The 21,930-nt window shown below is 44.3% G+C and overlaps 1 protein-coding gene across 1 annotated transcript in view; it reads right to left on the minus strand.

Moving 5' to 3' along the window:
• MINDY4B (MINDY family member 4B) overlaps positions 1–20,783 on the minus strand; it is a 37,131-nt gene extending 16,348 nt beyond the window's left edge. Inside the window, exons 1-8 of the mRNA XM_058730217.1 lie at positions 20,677–20,783; positions 20,418–20,445; positions 18,599–18,766; positions 10,075–10,194; positions 9,246–9,337; positions 6,050–6,215; positions 5,444–5,509; positions 990–1,060 (exon numbers count right to left, since the gene is read on the minus strand). Coding sequence (XP_058586200.1) covers positions 990–1,060; positions 5,444–5,509; positions 6,050–6,215; positions 9,246–9,337; positions 10,075–10,194; positions 18,599–18,766; positions 20,418–20,445; positions 20,677–20,783 — 818 coding nt within the window. The remainder of the gene's footprint in view (positions 1–989; positions 1,061–5,443; positions 5,510–6,049; positions 6,216–9,245; positions 9,338–10,074; positions 10,195–18,598; positions 18,767–20,417; positions 20,446–20,676) is intronic.
• Between the last annotated feature and the right edge of the window lie 1,147 nt (positions 20,784–21,930).

Consider the following 21,930-nt stretch of genomic DNA (forward strand, 5'->3'; position numbering starts at 1 on the left):
CTGCTTCCGGATTCTGTGTCTCCCTCTCTCTCTGCCCCTCCCCTGCTCATCTTTGTCTCTCTCTGTCTCTCAAAAATAAATAAATGTTATAAAAAAAAATTTTTTTTTTAAAACCGTGTGGTGGATGTGCTTAATACATTCTTCTTTAGCACAACAAATACACGATTTGAAAGATATTAATGTTTAGGAAGAAGTTAATATTTAAATTTGTGTTGATTTAAAGAAAACTGTTAAGCAGCTAATAATACAGACCACAAAAATGTGATGATGTTATGCAAAAGACAAGTGTTAGGAGATTTTTGCTTCAGGGCTTGTAACTCTTCCTTTCTAGAGACTCTGTATCTCTCTGTGATTCTCTGAAAGGTTATTTTCCTTTCAGAGCCCAAAAGAAAGTCTACTTCTTCTAAGAAGCCTTCCTTGATTAGTCTATCAACTGGTGACCCTTCCTCCTCTGGAATCTTCTAGACTCCTCATCTTTACACCTCATTTGGTACATTAAGTACCCCTGTGACATACCCAGTATCTCTACGTATAACTCCTATCTTTCCCAGATTGGACCCTGAAGGAGGTCAGGCCATCTCTTTTTTTATTTGTATTTCCCATTGTGCCAAGAAAGGGGCTTTGCATATCATAGAGACAAAATAAATACCTGTGGGTATATTTTATTGTGCATATAAATAATAAAATACTTTTATTATGAAAGTGATACAAATAAATTTTGGTATTATCTGTCAATATTTATAACCACAAGTAGAAGGAAGCCACCACTGTATGAGAAAAGCAGATTCAAACCTTTCTGACGACATCCACCCACCCATTAATATGGCCAAACCGACTACAGAAAAGGATGAATCAACAGAAGAGCAGCCACTGGGAAAAACTACTCAGGTTTCCAACAGGGCATGAAAATATTTTGCGAGGTAAGAGTACGCTGCGTATGTGATCACAGAGCTATAGGAAATACGTGTGCAAATGTTTGTTGAATTTACCTTTCAAATGTTCTGGAGAAGATCAGGCTGTAAAGAAACAAGATGACACCATGGCCTCCTTCCTCTTTGAACTGTTGGGGGGGGGCGGACAAAACAAAAGCATGTTTGCCTAAAAGCAATGCAGCTATGTATATCTCCAGGCATGAATTCAAGGATTTATAGCCCAAGATTTTTTTTTTTTTTCCAGCTGATAGGACAGCTTCCCTAGGCCATCTTCACTCTTGAATGCATTTGTCTTCCTTGTTCAAGGTCTGCCCTTGGTGCTGTCATTCTCTTGCTTTTCGACCTATTTTTCTTTCCTCCACTTCTATCACATGATTGTCTTCAAATCATGGCTAAGATGTAGTGTATCTTTCCTCTCCATTTTTCCAGCATCCATCCCAGCCCAGACCCTTGGTGTGCTCTTGGCTGGCCCCCTTCCCAGCCTCTCCTTGGTTGGGACATCTCTCCCTCCTCATTGATTTCTAGAAATACCTTTGGACTTACACAGATATAGGTTCAAAACCAGTTCTACCATTACTCCTAGTTTACTAACTTGTTTGAGTTTCAATCACCTCATCTGCAATTGCGGATAAATTGCAGCTTTGTTGCAAAAGTTAAATGAAAATAATGCACAGTACCTACCTTAGTTCTTGGAACATGCTAGAACCACAACAAAATTATTATCTGTCCCTCTTTAAGGTACTTCTCCCCTCTCTCTTTTCTTGGGAAGGCTATTTTTCTGCTCAAGAGTTTCCAAAGGTGCCCTGTGATTTCCAGGATCAAATCCAAATTGCCCAACTAACATTCAGGTAGCAGGTCTTAGCTTTGTGTGAATATTCTGCCTGCTGAAAAGAAGCTCCTTGGCTGGCTTTCAAGGTTCCCAGGGTTAAAGCATCTCCTTTAAAGGCCTTGTATTGGGAAGGCTTCTGCTAAAATGCAGGTGCTTTCCCTTTTATGGATTAATCTGTCCCCATCACTCCCTGTGACCTGGCAGGGGCAGGACCTTCAGGCAGGAACAAATTCCAGTGCCACAGGCATCAGACAGGAACCCAAATGGGTGTGCTACAGAGTGTCAGAGAAATGAGGAGAGGTGGGGCCAGAGGCACGTTGGGGACCCTGGTGTATTCGTTTCCTGTTGCTGCCATAACAAATTACCACAAACTTGGTGGCATAAGACAACATGAATTCTTTGTCTTACACTTTTGGAGGTTTGAGGTCCCAACACGGATGCCACTTCATGAGTCTGATTCAAACTGCTGGCAGGCTTATGTTTCTTCTGCAGGCTTTGTGGGGAAGACTTTTCACTTCCTTTTCCAGCTTTTAGAAGCCATCCTTATCCTTGGCTCATGACCCCAAATTGTGACCCTACATGTGATCCCTCTTCTCTCTCTGCTTCCCTCGTCACACCACTTTCTCTCTCCCATCATCCACTTTTCCTGACAAGACTCTTATTATTAATTGCCCCCCCCCCCAACCGCAGGAAAATTCAAAATAATCTCCCTATTTCAAGGTCTTTGACTTAATCACATCTTCAAAGTCCTTTTACCAGGTAGGAAGCATCATTCAGCCTATCACAACTTGTCCAATAGAAATCTCTGCCCCCATGTCAGCTAACTGAGAACCAGCATATAGGCCAGCATATAGGCCCAGTGCCAGCATATAGGCCCAGTGTGGCCAGGTTTTCTGATTCTTTTGGGAAAAAGCTAAAAATCCAGGTTTTTACGTGGAATCTTCTGGTTGTTTTTGAAGAGTGGCTGGGTCAAATGTTTAAAAATACAACACTGGGTGGACTAATGCTGCAGATCACATATGATCGGTGTATCAGGGCTGCTGTAACAAGTTACCAGAGACTTGAATTGCTTGAAACAATAGAAATGTATTCTGTCACGGTTCTGGAGGCCAGATGTCTGAAATCAAGGTGTGGGAGCATGGCCGTGCTTTCCCTGAAGGTGGAAGGGAAGGAGTCTTTCTTGCATCTTCTAGCTTCTAGTGGCTGCTGGCAATCCTTGGAGTGCTTTGGCTTGTAGGACACATCCCATCATGGAAGCTCTGCCTCCATGATCACATGGTGTTTTCCCCACATGACTGTGTCTGCGTCCAAATGTCCTTCTTCTTGTAAAGGTACCAGTCACTGGATTGGGCCGACCCTAATCCAGTGTGACTTTTCCTTGACTTGATTACCTTTGCAAAGACCTCTTTTCCAAATAACATCATATGCACAGGCATGGGGACATATCTTTTGGGGGGATGAAATTCAACCCATAAACTTAGGTCTACTGTCCACATGTAGCCCTCAGACCTCTGTCTTGATTTTTCTGTCTTAAGATGGGACACAGGAATGGGACCTCAAAATGGGTGCATTTTGAGAGTGAGTGGGCCTTGGTAAAGGTTCGGTGAAGCACATCATAATGTGCGGTCCCTGGTCAGGGGTGCCCTTGAGAGGAGTATCAAGTGCCCTTGATGGAACCTGCCATCAAGTGCCCCCCGTCACTGAGGAAATGGTGCCAGCGCTTCCTCAGAGTGGCTATGGCAAGAGTCAGTATGGGTCTGTTTGACCCGGGCAGCTCTCACGTCAGGCTCACCCACACCGTACAGTCGGTCTCTGCATAAGGCCTTTGTTACTTATTCCAGCTTGACTCTTAGCCTTTGATAGAACAAGCCTGTGTAGAGTTTCAGCTCTGATCCTCTGATTCTCAACTCCGGCGACACTAAGGAATCCCTTGCAGATGTGGGGACCTTCCTTTTGAATCAGACTGCCCCAGGTCTGAGTTGAGGAGATGGAAGACAGAAAGGAAAGGGTTTGCCTCTTTGTGCTGGAAGGCTCATTACTTACATGGTCCTCTCTATCTGTGGGACTCCATTCAATATCTGCCCACAACAGAGTCCCTAAGCAGGCTTCTAACTTAATATTTCATGCTAGGTCTTTAAAATACATTATACAGGCTTATTGTAAATTTATATTATATATAATTTATATTAATTATACATTTATATTAAAAATATAAATATATATTATAAAATAACCATAAATTTAGTACCGTAAATAATAGAAATTTTGAAACGAATGTAACACTGCATGTTAACTATACTGGAATTAAAACTTCATAAAAGTTAAAAAAAAAAAGCACAGAAAAGAATGCAAATTTATTATCTTACAGTTCTGGAGATCACAAGTCCAAAATGGCTCCTACTGAGCCCAAATGGAGCAGTCAGCAGGCCTGCTAGAGGCTCTGTTTCCTTGCCTGTTATAGCTTCTAGTAGCCGTGTCCCCCGTTTCCATCTTCAAAGCCAGCAGCGGCAGGCAACATTGTCCTCACATCGTACACTCTGACTTCCTCTTCTGTCTTCCTCTTAAGGACCCTTGTGACTACATTGGGCCCATCTGAGTAACCTGTAATACTCGCCCTATTTTAAAGCATTTTGTAACGCACCCAGAGTTGTTGAATCACTCTGTTGTGCACCTGAAATTAATATAACATTGTAGGTCACCTACACTTAAATCTCACAAATTTTGAAAATTAAAAAAAAAAAAAGTCAACTGAGTTAGCAAACTTAATTCCCCTTTGCTATAAAGCATAAAATTCACAGGTTCCACAAGGTAGGGTATGGACATCCTTGTGGGGCATTTGGGGGGGGGGACTTTCCTCTGCCTACCACACAGACATATGAGATGGTGGGGGAGGTAGTCCTGGGGTGACTAGTTTAACCAAGAATGTATGGCCAATGTGTGGCTGAGAACTCATGCCCAAGTTTTCTACCTCTATAGCCTTTGGAAGGAATGGAGCGGTGAGGTTCATGGACCCCATTTCCCCCTTCTATATAATCCACCATTGTATGGCTTCATGGTTACCCTGCTAACTGTCTTCTTCTTTTACCCTGTAGGGTTCTAATTCTTTAGAAATCAGCTTTCATTCCTTTCTCTGCAAAGGCATCTTAAAAAAGCACCTTAGATATTCCACCGACACTGTCCCCACATGGGAGGTTGGGAAGAATTATTGCCAGGACGACATTGTGTGGAAGGTGCTGATAGAAGAGGTAAAACAGGGCCACCTTTTTCAGACGAGAAGTCATTTCCTTGGAGCCAATGTGAGTGGTCATTTTGGCAATTTAGACTAGGGCCTCAGTTGTCTAGCATTTTTGTGTTTTACCCATTAGATGAGGCAAGACTGCTTTGACATATTCTCTTCCCACAAAAGAAATCTTGGCATATGCCCTCTATAGTATTATTCTCTGGGTTTGATTAGCCAAGGACAAAGAGGCAATTGTGAATGGCCTGTGTGTGATCTGGCCTCTTTTTAGGCTGTGGGGAGGGAGAGGCGGGCTTTTCTTTCTCTCATTCGGCCCTTTCTTAGCTCTCAAAATGACCTGGTTTTCTTAATAAGCATCATTAGAAATACACTTTGTAAAAGAAAGAAGATTTCCTGTAAGATCGGTTCAACATAAAGGGATTATCTCAACACTTAAACACTTACACATTGTAAATGATCATAGATGAATTTCTCAGTGGCTTCTTTCTCTAAAAGTTCAAACAGCTGGAGCTATAAATCAAGAATAGAAGATAAAAATGAAAAGGAAGATGAAAGCTACATCTATAAGATGTCAACTTACTGTTATTTCCTCAAGGGAGCTTTTTGTTTCATTGCAAAATCACTTTGCTGAAACCTGACAGATTATTTTACACAAGGCCATGTGAAACATACATGGTGAAAGTGGATGGCTACCGGCCTCCCTTTTACAGTCCTTAGTTTTAAACCAGTGTGATATCTTGAGCAGTAAAGCCATAAACATATTTTTTCTTAATAGGTAAAATTCAGCAATGTTGAAGACAGTGGATATGGAAATGCATTTTGTGATGATTTCGGGTCTGGGATATTCTTGATCCTGGTGAATTCTGGAAGGAAAAATTCACAGCAGGCACTTCCAACCCTTGGTTCTTACCTCTTTGGAAGATGCCTTTGGCCACATCTGACCCTTCTAGGAGCATCGATGGGACTCCGCCTTCATTTCCATGTTGAGTCTAGAATACTCTCAGGTTTCATTGGCCCTTTATCTGGCAGGACGGGCAGGGGTGCACTCACCCGCTCGGTGAAATCATCGCCCGAGTAGTCAGGATTGGAGGTGACATAAGTGTGCTCGGTGACAAGACAGACGGTGGCCTTCTCAGCTGCTCCTGCTGCCCACAGGATGCCAGCCAGTGCCACGGCCAGGGCCTGCTCTTGCTCCTGTTTGCTGACTGCACACAAACTGCAATATGGGAGGTTGGGTATGAAAACACTGGCATGGACAGTCACCTGGCTGAATGTGAGGTGCCTCCACTTTTAAGTCCCCTGCTGCATACCAGATGGGTCTCTTCGCTTCCTTCATCAACCCACCCCGTGAGACGGTCGCAGAGGGCCTTGTCTACACTCTGTCACTGGCAGTGGCATCCTCACAGCAGCGTACTATTTCTCTTGGTGATCTTAGCCAGTCCCACCCTGTGAGTTACCCCCTCCCCCCTGGAGTCCCCACCGCTGTCCTCTCGCCAAACGCCAGCAGAGAATGATCCAAACGTTTTAACCCAGGAACACAGGCCCTTTGCAAGTGCAGCCCCGTCCAGTGTTATCTCCCAGGTTTCTTTTTTTTTTTTTAAATTTTTTTTTTTCAACGTTTTTTATTTATTTTTGGGACAGAGAGAGACAGAGCATGAACGGGGGAGGGGCAGAGAGAGAGGGAGACACAGAATTGGAAACAGGCTCCAGGCTCCGAGCCGTCGGCCCAGAGCCCGACGCGGGGCTCGAACTCACGGACCGTGAGATCGTGACCTGGCTGAAGTCGGACGCTTAACCGACTGCGCCACCCAGGCGCCCCTATCTCCCAGGTTTCCATTCTGCAAACCTGCTGCCCTGCATGGACCAGTCCCCTGAACGTATTTTCTGTATCACCCCTCCATGCCTTTTCTCATGCCCTTGTTTGCCTTTAATGTGCTCACCGTGTCTGTGCTCCCCCATCATGTCTGTCCCACGCGGCACTGGAGGCCCGCTTCATGTTGCCCATCCTGACTTGTATAGCAGGCACACTCACTGTCCCCAGCATTGCTCTAAGCACTTCACACCCTTCCCCTCATCTAATCCTCACAACAACCCTGCGAAGTAGATACTACTATTACTGCTGATTCAGAGGTGAAGAAAGAAAGAGGGGTTGAGGAATTGGTCCCCAGTCGTTCACCTTGAAAGTGGTAGAGTGGTGATTTTACACCAGCCAGGCTGGTTCCTGACTCCCTGCTCTCAAGCATTATACTCTCTGGAACGATCCTGGGCTGTCAGGATTCCCCAGGGAATGGGAGCCCATCTTTATGCGGTACACCTTTGCTCTGCTTGTTTTCTAAATATTTAACACTGACAACTGTTGTCCCGATGGAGAAACACGTGATGGGGTTTATTAACGGACTCAGCGATGATTTCTATAATCCCACTACCTCCGTGGCAACACAGAAATGAGAAACAAGGAGTGCTCCATAGTCTAAAAGCCTAATTTGAGGAGGTGGATGGGAATAAAACAAAATGCTCTGAGAGTGAAGGAGGAGACAGAACTTGGGACCGAGAAGGTTCTGGAAGGTTTCATGGAGCAGGTCAAAGCCAGTGCCCAGCTGAAGTGGGAAGTACAAAGGCCCCCACTTTGTTCTTTGAAAATGGGGCCACTGTTCTTTGAAAATGGGGCTTTAGAGCTCTCGTGGGATCAGACTGAGGCTCGGCGTCACTGGAGACCACATTCTTCCTCAGCTTCTCCTTCCCTCTCCTTTTCCTTCACTCTTCCAGGTTTCTCCTGAGGCCCGAAGGGGAGCAAATCTTGCCAGCCCAAGATGCCACTTTGGCATGTGGACTATTTTAAACTGGTTATTTTTAAAAAATTACAGACTCAAGAGAAAGTCCGAAAACTCAATAGAAGTTGCCCTTTTGTAAAAGACATTATAGGAGAAATCTCCGTTTGTAAGGGGATGTCCTCATGGGAAGAGGGGGATGGCTCTAAATCTCTAGAAACTCCTATCAGTGGAGAAGGCACAGACGTAATGTGCAAAACAACCCTATGCTTGTTCACTGCGCTTTCCCCTGTAACCTCCCATAACTGACTCTCCACCCCCAATATCTTCTTTTGTCTTTAGCTAAAGATGGTATTTTACGTGATGCCTTTGGCTATTTGGGGGAATTACAGAGATTTCCTAGGTCTCTCCCATGTATACAAGAGGTATACATGTTATTTTTTTTTTTAATTTTTTAATGTTTATTTTTGAGAGAGAGAAAGAGAGAGAGAGAGAGAGAGAGAGACAGAGCGTGAGTGGGGCAGGAGCAGAGTGAGAGGGAGACACAGAACCCAAAGGAGGGCCCAGGCTCTGAGCTGTCAGCACAGAGCCCAACGCGGGGCTCGAACTCACAGACTGCGAGATCATGACCTGAGCCGAAGTCGGACGCTCAACCGACTGAGCCACCTGGGTGCCCCGAGGTATACATGTTATTAAGCTCGTGTTTGTTTTCCTCCTATTAATCTGTCTTATGTAAAGTTAATTATTAGACTAGCCAAAGAAGCTAGAGGGGTAAAAAAAAAAATTTTTTTTTTTTCTCTCCAACAAGGCCTTCCCTTCATAAATCACTTGCATAAAGAATTCTCATCTCTTGCTCTGCTTTTCAGGAAACTGGCAATTCATGACCTTAGAATAAATTATACATTTAGTTCCTGTTTTGAGTGATAACTTACCCTGCTGAGGGCAGATATATACCTTTACTTATGTATATTTTTTCTAATATCAAGCATAGAGCTTTGCCCATGATAGGGGCTTGACTTCTAAGTAAAGTAATCTGAACCGATTTTCTTGAATAGGCAACTACCAAACACAGTACTTTGTTAGCCTAGTTAAATAGGAGAATTATCGGGGCTTTATCAGGGCTTTTAAAAATCACCCCTTTTGTTCCTCCTTGAAATTGTCAGTTTGGGGCTTCCCACCAAATATTTTCAAGTGAGCCCACCTGAGACCAGGGGCATCATTTTAGCTGACAGGAAGGTCTGCAGTGGAGCACTAAAACTGTCAACGTTATTCCTGCAACCAAACATTGAAAGTGACTCCAGGAAAGTCCTCCCCAATCACAAAATCCCGTCTGTCTGGGAGAACCAGAGCCGTTTTCGTCTCGTGAGGCAAGTCTACTTCCTGAGGTCACCCAGGGGATTTTCCATAATGACCGTTTGGCACATAACAGTTCTTGTGACATGAGGAATGTGTCTGAGAAGTGCTTCTAGGCCTCTTACCTGTGAAAGTTACAGTCCTTTCCCTTCCTGGTAAACAACAAGTCTTTGATGATGAATCCTTGAACTGCCATCTGAATGCTTCGGGCACCTCCCTGAAACGGGGAAGATAAATAGTGAGGTGTGTGAGGCTGGGGGCAGACTGTACAACCGTAATGGAACCTCTTGGGGCCAATATGACAAAGAAGAACTCTGGGAAATGGATGTGGCCTATCCTTTACTGACCTGTCCCTCCTGGTATATACAGCATCCCCTTAGCTTAGTGAAGGGACACTGTACTCCATACGTGGGTTGTGGTCAGATGCCATGGCTGGGCCGGAATCTTCACTGACCAGCTTCAGTAGACCAGCACCTGGGGACATCTGTCCTCTTCCACCCTACCTTCGCTATGCTCCTGCTTCATAGCAAACTTTTGGATTTGTAGGATGTACGGAACTTGTTGGCTGGTCTTTGAAATCTCTGTGTGACTAGTAATTGATGACCTGAATTACTGAGATTTTAAACAAGCCAGAAAGAAGCTCCTGGATCTCCTCCTGCCTTCTAAATCCTCAGGGATACTTAGAACTTGGAGAGAAGAGCCAGGAAACCTCGAATTTGGGAGGGCAGGGTGTGCGACAGCAGGGAAGGAGTGTGAGACTTTGCTATAACCCTGACAGTAAATTGTAATTTTAAATAGTCTCGTATCATTTAAGGCTAAATGTTAAATTATATTAAATATGCTTTGACAAATGATTGTAATGAAAACATACATTCATATGGATAAAGATGGAAGGAAACATGGCTAGGGAATATGGGATTAGGATTTTTAAAAAAAATTTTTACTTACTATTACCTTTCCCACTTCCAAAGTGAAAGCCAGGTCAGAAAAAGGATCATGGAACCTGAAATAGGCCTTTTTCCAGTCATAGCTGAAGACATGGATAGTATTTCCGAAGAGGCTCTGCCGTAACTTCTGAGAAGAGGGGAAAGAAATGATTCAAACAAAGATGATTCTTCTTAGACACATTCTTCATCTAACAGCCTTAAGTAAGGTGGTGGGATTGTGGAGGTGGGCCTGTCCCCTCCCTACATCCTGGTTTACATTTACCTTACTCCTCTATTTGTAATTGTAAAGTCTTGTGTGAAAGGTTCACACCAGGTTCCCTTAGACTATTGTATCCCGAAGGCTCAGTGTGTTAACCTTGTGCCCTGTTGTCCCCATCTGATTTTTGTCCCTTGTGTCTGTCTCCCCTTCCATTGCCAGCCATCTCTCCTTTATGCTTTGCAGTCCGGCCTGGGCCACTGCTCTGCCCCTCTGCCTCCTGTCACTGACGATCCATGTCACGGATATCCGGGATACCCATCAGCAGCCATGACTCTGCAGTGCTCGCCTCCCCCAGCTTTGAGTCCTTCTCTCTTGCTCTAGGAAAGAGAAACAGACAGGACTCTGTTTCTAGCTTGAGTATAATATTGATTTAAATGATACTAAACAGGGGCGCCTGGGTGGCTCAGTCAGTTAGCTGTCCGACTTCAGCCCATGTCATGATCTCACAGTTCATGGGTTCAAGCCCCGCATCGGGCTCTGTGCTGATGGCTCAGAGCCTGCAGCCTGCTTCAGATTGTGTGTCTCCCTCTCTCTCTGCCCCTCCCCTGCTCACGCTGTGTCTCTCTCTCTCTCCTTAAAAAATAAACGTTAAAAAGATTTTTTTTAAATGATACTAAACAATCATTCTCTGTCCTCTTGCCCCCAAATTTTTAAGGTTTTGCTGGATATCCTATAACACATTGAGATTGGAGAGGGTCTTCTAAGGCTTCCCAGAAGAAACAAGCCTTTATAAATCAAATACGTGAAGAAAGGGGAATCCATCCACAATCAGGGGCATAGTAATTGCTTAGCATGTGCTTGGTCCTACCTATGTGGGGTATAGATATGTAAAAAGTCTAATACCCCGCAACTGTACGAGATAGAATGTGTGAAGTTCCAAAGTAAAAAGTACCTTGAGAGAACAGAGGGAGGAGAATTTCTGACTAAAGAGCTCAGGAATGCTTCATGGAAGAGATACACTTGAACTAGGCTGGCCAATGGCATCTAGCATTTATTGAGTGTTTTCTGTGTACCACACACTGGTCTAAGTGCTTTACATTCATTATGTTAATTTAATTATTTGAGGTAGGTACTCTTATTATCCTCCTTCCACAGGGAAGTACCCAGTGGTAGAAACTGCTGGAATTTGCATCCAAATTCCAACACTACTTCTCTGCCTCCCCAGCTTTAAGTATGCGGCATCCTTGGGGTGTCTGGGTGGCTCAGTTGGTTAAGTGTCTGAATTCTGCTCAGGTCATGATCTCACAGGCTCTAATCATGATTTCACAGTTTGTGAGTTCAAGCCCCGCGTCAGGCTCTCAGATCCTCTTTCTCCCCTCTCCCCCTCCCCTGCTCCCACTCTCTCTCTCTCTCTCTCTCTCTCTCTCAAAAATACATAAACATTTAAAAACAAGTATGTGTCATCCTGTAATTGCTGTCCTTTTTGTGGGCCAATCATTATTTAATTAATATTTTTCATTAGCTTGAGCTACTCTTGTATAAATTAAAAAATACTTATTTAATAGGGACACTTCTTGTCACATCTTTAAGTGGGAATCAAAATCACTTATTTAAAAAAAATAAATCACCATATTTAAAAAAATAATGGAAATAAAACAATGTTATTGACTTATGCTAGAAACTATCACCTATGAAAGCTTTGCCTGAGCTCACATTCTATTTAATTAAGAAAGGAAGTAGGAAGTGTTAAAGAGGTGTGAACATGTGCACCACTTACAGAGTTGTTCTTCAGGGCCTGCCAGCATGAAGAAGGGCTCAGTGAAGAAGGTGACTCAGTCTATTTAATGTCACTTAATAACGTATCCCTAAAAGCAGCCATGCTCTAGCAGAGGCACACATCCCACACTCTGGGACAGAACACATAATGACCTATTTCCTATAATGGAGGGGAGGCTGGACAGAGAAGACCTGCAAACACACACACATACACACACACACACACACACACACACACACACTCATGCATGCACACACAGAGAGCACCCAGAGTGTCCAAGGACAGGGAGTGGTTCAAAGGAACGAGGAGACTCTGTGGCAAAAAGGAACGATCAGCCCAATTTATCCAGAGCCTAATGGTTTCTAATAAGGACAGATGCAGGAGAGTGAGCATCTGGAAAGTTCTCCCCTTGTCAGACCAGGGTCTGGTTCCATGGCTGGAGTTTATTTCCTGGCCACCTCTGCTCCTTCCTTGAAAGAAAAGATTGTCTCTACAAAGAAAGAGAGGCAGGTGCATTTCAGTGTGAGCCCAGAAGTGCACTTGAAGACAAATGGTTTGTCTGGTGGCTCAGGGCAACAGCAAGAGAAGGAGAGGGAGTAGAAGGGCATAGAGTCGGTTCCCGGAAGACACAGACTCGATGTGTATCATGGCCAACGAGCCACCAACCCAGGCCATCCCCAGCAGAGGACTGAAAATGACATCAAGGCTGCACAGCACAGAAGAAAGACCGAGCACTCCCCACTCCTGTGTTGAGAAGCCCAGTTCTGCTCCTCACTGACCGCATGAACTTGGACTGATTGCCCATCCTCTGTAAGACTTTATTTGCTTATCCTGAAATGGGGTCAACCCTTGCTCGGCCCACATCACGGCTATTATTGAATGGGAAGACATATGGAAAAGGGCTTTGGGAACCGTTAAGTGCTGATTAAATGCAAGGTGTTCTCCCTTTATGAACACACAACCTGTCTGCCCTGGAATGCTGTAGGGAACAGAGCCCCACCACAGATGAAAAAAGACCAGAGCCTGGCAGGAGGAGGGGAGGGGAAGCCGTGTATAAATGTGAGAGATTAAAACTGTTGAGACTAAGAAGGCTTAGAATGCAAATTCAATGAAAACAACTCTGCCAGCCAAACCAAGCTCCTGTTTTGGTTGCTGGATGTCACTTCCAACTTAGGGAGTGTCACCATCCAGATGCACCTGTGTCCGACTTAGAACAGAGAGACGGCATTATACTAATTGGATCCAAGAAGTGGGAGGCGATAAGCACCTTAGGCACATTGATAAAACACATGCATGCCAGGGAGTTGGGAGATAAACCCCCAGAAGTCCAGGGGCTGCTGAATCAGTGAGGTTCGTAGGGGAGCACTGGGGTACCACGTTGTTCCACAAGTGAGGCACAATTGTCGCACCGTGTTCCAAATACTACACAGGAGATACAATGCTTCTTGGCTTTCTTTGGATTTTAGAGGCAACTTAAACCAGAGTTTGATGTGCTGCTCTGACCTAATTATTGGGTAGCTTACAACGCCACCAGTTGTGAGTGGGCACAGGGTATGAAGAGGTTCTGCAACAAGTCCAGGCTTCCTTACAAGCAGTCTGACCCGCACACCCAATAGCATGGAAGAATCTGTGGCGAGCAGGGATGCTGTAGGGAGCCCCTGTCAAGACCCACTAAGACCCAAGTGAAGTCAACTGCTGACAACTATTTTCACTTGAAAAGCCGGTCCTGGACTGCCTGAGGTTCCCAATAGAGACTGAATATCTGACCCTGGGTCACAAATGACTATGTGAGTTAAACTGCCCACTGTGACCCGGGCACACTCAGCAGGATTCATCGTAAAGTATAAATGATATATGTGATTAGCCTGGCTTATATTCAGTAATATGCATATGTCATTGTGCTGCCTGGTAACTGGACACAAATGGTAAATGGTCCTAATAAATGACTGAAATGATCATTATTATTTAACACAAGCACGGTTTATAGTTTTTCTCTTTTCACTTTGTTAGTTTTCCAGGATTTATAATGAATAACTCTTTCCTGATTGCTATGATGATGATAATGATGATCATTATCTCGCATGCCCACACATACACACACACACACTCATGCACTCACACACACACATGCACATGCACATGCTCACACACACGCACGCACACATACACACGCACACTCACACACACATACACCCCCGAAGACAGAGGTCCTGGATCATTCTTCCTGATGTGTTTAATTTCCTTGCCTTGACTGCCTTTTCTCTGGTCCCTGGGCTTCTATTTTCCCTGTGACAACCTTGCCCATCCTGTCCTCTCCCACCTCTGCACCTGTCCGCACCCCCAACCTGAGATAGAATAATTTTCTGAAGCTTCTTCTCTACATCATTTCTTTCCTTAGAAATTACTGGCTCATCATGGAATCAGACTTTCGAGTTAGCAAAACCTAAGAAACGTTTCTCTCCTAGCCTGTCAAATAGAGTGGTAGATTCTTGGCTTGATCATGTTCACCATGGATTCCTCAGCATCTGGTACAGTGCCGGGTGCACAACAGGCTGGCCAGAAGTAGTTGCTGAATTTTAAAACAATCTAATTCAGCTCTTTCATTTTACAATGAAAAGCTTTGGGACACAGAGCCGTTACGTGTATGTAAATGGCAGCTCCAGCACCCAAATGCAAGCCTTTCGACTTGTATGGTAAGAGTCCCAGCAGGAAACAGATGGCACGCTCAAGTCAGGATAATTAACTTGAGGAAAGTTTAAAACGGACTATTTACAAAGATATGGACGGCATGTGGGGAAACCACAGTGGCCAGCGCAGGGTCCCACAGCTAGCAACAGTATCTCCCGTAGACCTGGAGGGGCTAGGAGGGAGGAGGGGTGACCTGAAGCAGAAAGGACAGAGTCCTGGGGAAAGAGCTTCCAGAAGAGGAGAGGGATTCCGCCAGCTGTGCACAGCCTGTCTTCTTTCCCTTTCCTCCCTCCAGGCCCCCTCTAAGGCTCCCATTGTTCAAACTCAATAGGAAGCCGGAGGAGGAGGGAGCCCTGGTGATGGAGTCCCTACAGGTCAGTCTTGGCAGAAAGCAGGTTGGGGAAGGGTGGAGTGCCTCTGAAGGAGCACCTGGATGATACCCATTGCCCTGCACTGAGATGTGGCTCTAGGGGATTGTCCAGAGCAGTGAATTAATTAAGCAAACATCTCCTGAGGTCTGACTGTTGGCCAGGCCTTAGGCTGGGGCACCAGGCTGTGCTTCCGGCTTCCAAAAAGCCACCCCACTACCTATCATCCTCCATTGGAGCTTCATTCCTCTGGGGCTCCGCCAGAATATTTTGATCTCCCGGCATTGCATTGTTTAATACCATCCTGCTGGCTGGTATTGCAAAGACACCAGGGGTTTGTTTATTGACTGCGGATAAAAGAGGCAATGGGATTGTGTTCCAGGCTGGGTTCTGGAGAAGGGCCTGGTTGGGCAGGAGGGTGGGAAACTGCCCTGGAGGGAAGGCAGGTAGTTTGGGGTAAGGGCGGGGAGGTGCTGGGGGAAGAGCAGAGGGGAGGAGGATGCTTACCTTCTCCACAACCTTACCTGGGCCGGGAGCCTTGGCCGGCATTCGCTCACGGTAAGATGTTAGGTTGGGGGAAGAAGGCATAAGGCTGCAGTGTCAGAAATGGGGCAACAAAGGGTGAGAAACAAAAGAGCTGGGGAGGGAGAAGGTTCGTAGGGTGCTCCACCCACCCCCTCCTTTCTCAGCAGAATCCCAGCAAGGAGTGAGTGTGCTCAAGTCAGGAAATCCCATGCATCCCTACCCTCAACAGGGAGGGAAAGGAGAATGGCAGAATGACAACAAAAGGCATTCTCAAGTGCGTATTAGGATTCAGTAGCTCTGATAATTTGCCAGCAGCTGCACGGCTGAAACGTCCTCCATTAGAATTGGTCAGGCTTCCAAATCGCCCCCCTGGAATCCACGTGTTCAGAATCCCAAGGCTCAGCATCTCGAAATCCCAGGGTGTGTTTAATTAATGCTACTGCTATTTAAAGGACACACTATCATCTGGCCCACATAATGGGAATAAATTCAAAAAAAATTTTTTTTTTAAGAAGAAAATCGATTATCTCCACTTCTGGGACTTCCTTAACACTCCATCGACTCGGGTTCAGGCTACAGTGGTCTGATTCTTTTGTCCCCCAGGCTCTTCCAGAGGGAGAGAATTACCTTGGAAAAGTTACGGGGGAGGTCTGCAATCACACCACGTTTGTGTTGGTAGAGAAGTCTCAGACCGAGACTCTCTTGCTTCCACAGTATAAAGAGAAACCAGAAGATTTTGGAAACATCTGCGAATGCTTTTTTTTTTTTCCCTGTTTTTAAAATTTCTATGTGAGTTTTTAAAAATAGATTGCACATTCACATGGTTCAAAATCCAGAGAGTACAAAAAGGTATGCTGAGGGAAAACTCCCTCCCACCGTGTCTCCTGCCCTACTCTTTCCTGGCTCTGTTACATTATCTGAAGCCTTCTAGAATTTCTGTAAGCCTATATGGGCAAATGCCAATATGCCATCATAGTTTTGTCTTGTATTCATAGACAAGGTTGGCCTACTGTCCCACTGTGTATAAATTCTAAAATGACTGTAGAAATTCATTACAGAGCCAGTAATACATTTTTATTAAAGATTGTTTGTTAAAAACATTATCTCATCCATTAAAATACAGGTAGTCACTCTAACGTCTGGTGCTATAGTCCACTCTAGGCAGAATCACCACGGAGGCTGGAGACTCTAACAGGATTACGTATTCATTACCTGTCTTCATTCCCTGAAATGTGAGCCATTCACTAGATACATGAGACACAAGTTAAGGCACTGTCCAGGGGCTGTGAGGCCAATGACCTGGTGCAGCATCTCATGAGAGCCCTGCTGACCTATCTTCCTGTGACATCTGGCATTTGAGCAAAAGAGGGAAGGTGGATTGAGGCAGAGAGATTTGTGATGAGAAAGAACAGTGGGCCCCTAAGTACATTTATACTGCAAATATGACAGGAAAGAGAGTCGCTCTATGAAGCCTGTGAGGAAATGCATGATAAAAAAGAACGCGGGACCCTGTATTGGATGATGTCCCATCTGAGGACCTTAAGGGAAGGCTATATTCAGCGTTGGAAATACTACAGCCAGAGCCAACTTAAAAAGCAGACGGAGGGGCGCCTGGGTGGCTCAGTTGGTTGAGCATCCGACTTCAGCTCAGGTCATGATCTCGCGGTCTGTGAGTTCGAGCCCTGCGTCGGGTTCTGTGCTGACAGCTGAGTCTGGAGGCTGCTTCAGATTCTGTGTCTCCCTCTTTCTTTCTGCCCCTCCCCCACTCATGCTCTGTCTCTCTGTCAAAAATAAATAAACATTAAAAAAAAAAAAGAAAGAAAGCAGATGGAGACCATGTGGTTTTCCCAGAAGGGGTTCCAGTCCCCACTCATCCCTCTCAGGGACCCTGTGTGCAGTGCACAGACTGTGGAACCGGATGTACAGGACGGGCCTAACTGTAGGACAAGTGTTGTTGGTCCTCGCCCATGTGACCAAGCTAGTCTTCGGTGGTTTCTGCAAGGTTGCCCCGGTGTAGGGTGGCATGTCCTCAGGAAGGAAGTGCTTCTTCCAATTCTTGTTCTTAGGGTCCCCAGGAAAAGTCTCTGCGTGAGGCTCCAGAATGTAGTGTGGAGTTTGAAGGGACAGGGTAAATGTGGGAAAACGGTCCTGAGAAGCTGTGAGTTTCACTACGACTGAAAGAATTATCTTGGGTGCAATCTAACTGAAGGAATCTCTCACCCTAGCTGGTACTTTTCCCCTGGCTTGATACATGCCTTAGCTTTCCCAGTGCCAAATCACGCCTCTTTGACCTTGACAGCTGGGCCTTCGGACATTTGCCAAGGCATTGCCTCCAGCCTTGTCCTGTTTGACCCAATGAGATGCTGCTAGTTTGCCTCCTAGCTGGGTCTGTGCCTCGGCTGGTGGGGGTCTTTGCTCCGACTCATCAGGTTTGGAACTAAGCAAATGGTCCCTGGGATCGGTAGCTTCCAGATCCTTAGGTTCTTTTCAAACCTGGATGTTATTCGGCAGCCCCAGAAAACATTTCTTTCCTGAGATCAGCTCCTTGCCCAGGCCCAGGCCCAGCACAGGGCTTCACCTCCCTCCCTCCTGCCCATGCACAGACAGGGTCCTGCCTTACACAGCTGCATGGCTTTATGCATGGTTGTTTATACCACTTGTCACCTGCCCTACCCCACACTATAGAGTGACTTATTTGAAATTAACTCCCTCACTACCTCAAATTTAATTGTCACACAAAGGAAGTGAATAGAGAGACTCTCAGAGTTGGGGAGGAAAAGACTGTAACATCACCAGTGTCCTTGAAAAACACCATAAATAAGTCATTTTAATTATATTCTCCCTTTACCAATAACAACCGTGTGTAGTCTTATCTTCAATAATACTGTCACATGACAGGAGATAAGATTCCCCAGCCTTGTTGTTGGGGGAAGATTACGTTTCCTTTCATGTTTAATTGACAAGCTATACTTACCGTGGCCATTGCCAGGGAGATAGGAGAGCCGCCTGATTTTGAAGAGATGATAGAGGGTTTGGGGATAGAACAAAGGCTACTGGATGGCAAATGTCCTTGTCCCCTGGGCTGAGGTATCCCTGTTGCATTTTCAGTTTCATCACCTGATACATGGTTGCCGTCATGATTCTGTGTAAAATGCCACCACCAAAAAACAAAGCAAACAGAGCTGGTGACGACCTGTTTTCCCTCTCTTCTCTCTTTCTCTCTGAAAAATCAGTGTTCAGAAAATATTGTGTCCCTTTGAAAGACATCTGAAAATGGTGATAAATAGCAATAAAAGAGGAAGGAAAATCCAGTGTCTGTGTCAAAGGGGTTTCTCACAAGTTTTATGTGGCTGGGAGAGGTTAAATGTAACTATGGAAACATAATTAATGCTATCAAGACCTTGACTTGAAATTATGTTTAGAGAAAAATGTAAATGTCACTGTCTCTTATTTCGAGAAGACAACATTTTATAAACATTGAGTCTTTCCAGTCTATACGCGATGTTTCTCATTGTGTTTTTAACTGGCGGATAAAGGAAGTCAGGCTACCTCCTGATAATTCTCTCAGATTCCTGCTCCCTAAGAAGTGAGTATAATCTTTTTTTTTTTTCTTTAAAAAAATCCATCCCCTCCCTTTAAGGAAAAAAAAAAATCTACTTTTTCTTTTCTTGACTGATTCTTATGGCATTTAAATATGTTAGAATCAACCCTTCTTCCAGTTTACTTAACTTCTATACTGATGTCATGAAACAAATCTGCCCTGTTGGTAGCTAAAACATGAAGGAAACTGCCTTCTTAGTTTTCTGGATTCCTAGAGGCAAAGATGCTCTCTTATCTCAGAAACACAGCATCCCAATGGCAGACTACTATTGGGATATGATGCATTTTGTAAATCAAACAGAAAATCTTTACATTTGTGGCAATGGGTTTCCCTCACCCTGTATAAAGCGTAACTTGACATTTATAATTTTTTTTCCCTTCAAAGATTGTTTTATCTTTTGAATATTCTATTCTCCCAAATGGTAGCTATTTCCCTTTAATGCTTCCAGGACTAAAATGGAAGCATTATCTCCCTGATTCTAATTTAGACTATGGTTAAGAAAGTTTTAGCACAAATAAGGCTTTTGATTACAGGTCACTTGTAGGAAGATGCTTTAGCGTTACCGTTAAAATATTAATAATTCAGTTGTTTGATCATATCATATATTAGTGATGCGAAAATCACCCTAATATTTTGTGCCGTGTTTGTTCAGAGACTGAATTAATATCTGAAATACCAAGTTCATTACCTTCTAACCTTTTCAGGTTACATGAGATATCTTTCATCTTATAATGTATAACAGATTTTAAAATACCTTGTAACACCTGAATTCGGTCACCTTTCCCTTATTTGAAAATGATGAAGGAAAACAGTTTTTCAGAAGCGGAATAAAGATGATGGCTACTTTCAAAATCACTTTTCTTTGCGAACACTGAAGCATCTGGCTATCAGAACCTAGTGTTATTTCACAAGTTTAAGAACTCTAGATTCTAATATTACTTTTTTCTAAAATAATAACCATATGGTGCTCTTAGTGATGAAAAGTACTCTTAAAAGTAGGAAGGGATTTTCATGAAAAAAGAAAGCATGAGAAAAGATTTCAAAGGGCTTTCTAGTTTTATGTGTTCACACATTAAATGCTGGGTGCCTGAGTGACATTCTGTGAGTAAAATAAATGCAGATTATGCTGTTAATGTGATTGTTTGAAGAAGCAACGAGAGGAAAACACACTGGCTTTGAGAAAAGTAATTACCTGAGGAGTTGCATTATTGGTTCCCAACCTGTAAATGAAAGAGAAAACATCAAGGAAATTACTCTTACTCAACCCACAAACCTCCTTAAACCCAACCTTGCTAGGGCAGCGTCTCTCTACAAATGGTTATACCCGAAGCATCTTAAATGTAAACCCATAATGGAGACTTCTCATGTAGCACAACATAAAAGCTGATTGCTTGCTTACACACCAGAAATCCCTCTGGTTCTAGAGAAACGAGAAAACAAGAACATCTTACCCGCGATAACTAAAGATCTCCCGCCATTTGTCAAGAAATGAAATTTTCCTAGTTATCTCCTCTAAATCCAGCTCCCGGGAGCTTTGTTCCTGGTCCGAGACTTGCATAGTCCCTTGGGTAATGCGGGGAACTGAAGAAGGGAGTTGTTTCCTTGGGAGACAGAGGTCTGGCAGAGGGGATGAAAGACGCTGGTTCTGCGGACGGCGAGCTGAAAAGCTCTGCCTCTTCAGACCATCGAGGTCACACCACACGGATGCTGCTCTGGGCTCTCTGTAAGCCCCTGCCATCAGATCCCGATTAAACTTTCATTAGAGGTGGAATACTTTGTGTATTGCTCTCTGTACAGATGCTATGAACGTTTAATCTGAGACACACGCTTATAAACAAAAGGATTGCAATTACTTTTTCTGTATCAAAGCAATTGGGATAATTTAGTTGACGAAGGATACCATCCTGGTGAAATGTGATAGTACTTTGTGCTGTCGTGCTTCTGTGGAAGTGTTTGTGGTACAGAAATACTTAGCCAAGGGCTGGGTAAGAGCCGTTCTGCTGATTATCTAAAAACCATATTAACTACTGTTGGATAATATGCAGGCCAAGGAAGAAACTGTCCAACAGATGTTTGGCATAGGGCTTAGTACGCAGAAGTCTTGCACACAGTTTGAAAAAGGGCCGGTCTGCTTCGTTGCAGGGACAAGTCTAAAATTATGTCACGTGCTATTGGCTGTATGAAATGTAGCTGCAATAAATAATAGAGAATGTCCATTGTTGTGATGGTGAATCTTTTGTGTCATCTTGTTGGGCTATGGAACCCAGCCTAACATCAATCTGGTCCAACACCAATCTAGGTGTTGCTGTGAAGTTATTTTTTTTGTTTTTTTCGATGTGATTAACATTTACATGGTAGATTTTGAGTCAAGTGGATTATCCTCCAAAATGTGGTTGAACCTCAACCAATCAGCTGCAAGGCCTGAAGAGAAAAGACTGTGAGGTCTCCGGAGGAAGAAGGAATTCTGCCTCTAAAAAGCCTTCAGACTCAAGACTGAAGCATCAACTCTTCTCTGGGTCTCCATCCCGCTGGCCTGCCTTGCACGTTTTAGACTTGCCAGTCTTTTGTGAGCCAGTTCCCTAAAAGGATGGTCTCTCCTCTCTCTCTCTCTCTCTCTCTCTCTCTCTCTCTGGAGAACCCTGAGTAATAGTGTTTATCAAAAACAAACACTGGTTACCAGTAAAAGTGTTTTTGGCTCCTCTGAT

This window comes from Neofelis nebulosa, chromosome 5 (genome assembly GCF_028018385.1).
Source record: "Neofelis nebulosa isolate mNeoNeb1 chromosome 5, mNeoNeb1.pri, whole genome shotgun sequence".
Taxonomy (NCBI): domain Eukaryota; kingdom Metazoa; phylum Chordata; class Mammalia; order Carnivora; family Felidae; genus Neofelis; species Neofelis nebulosa.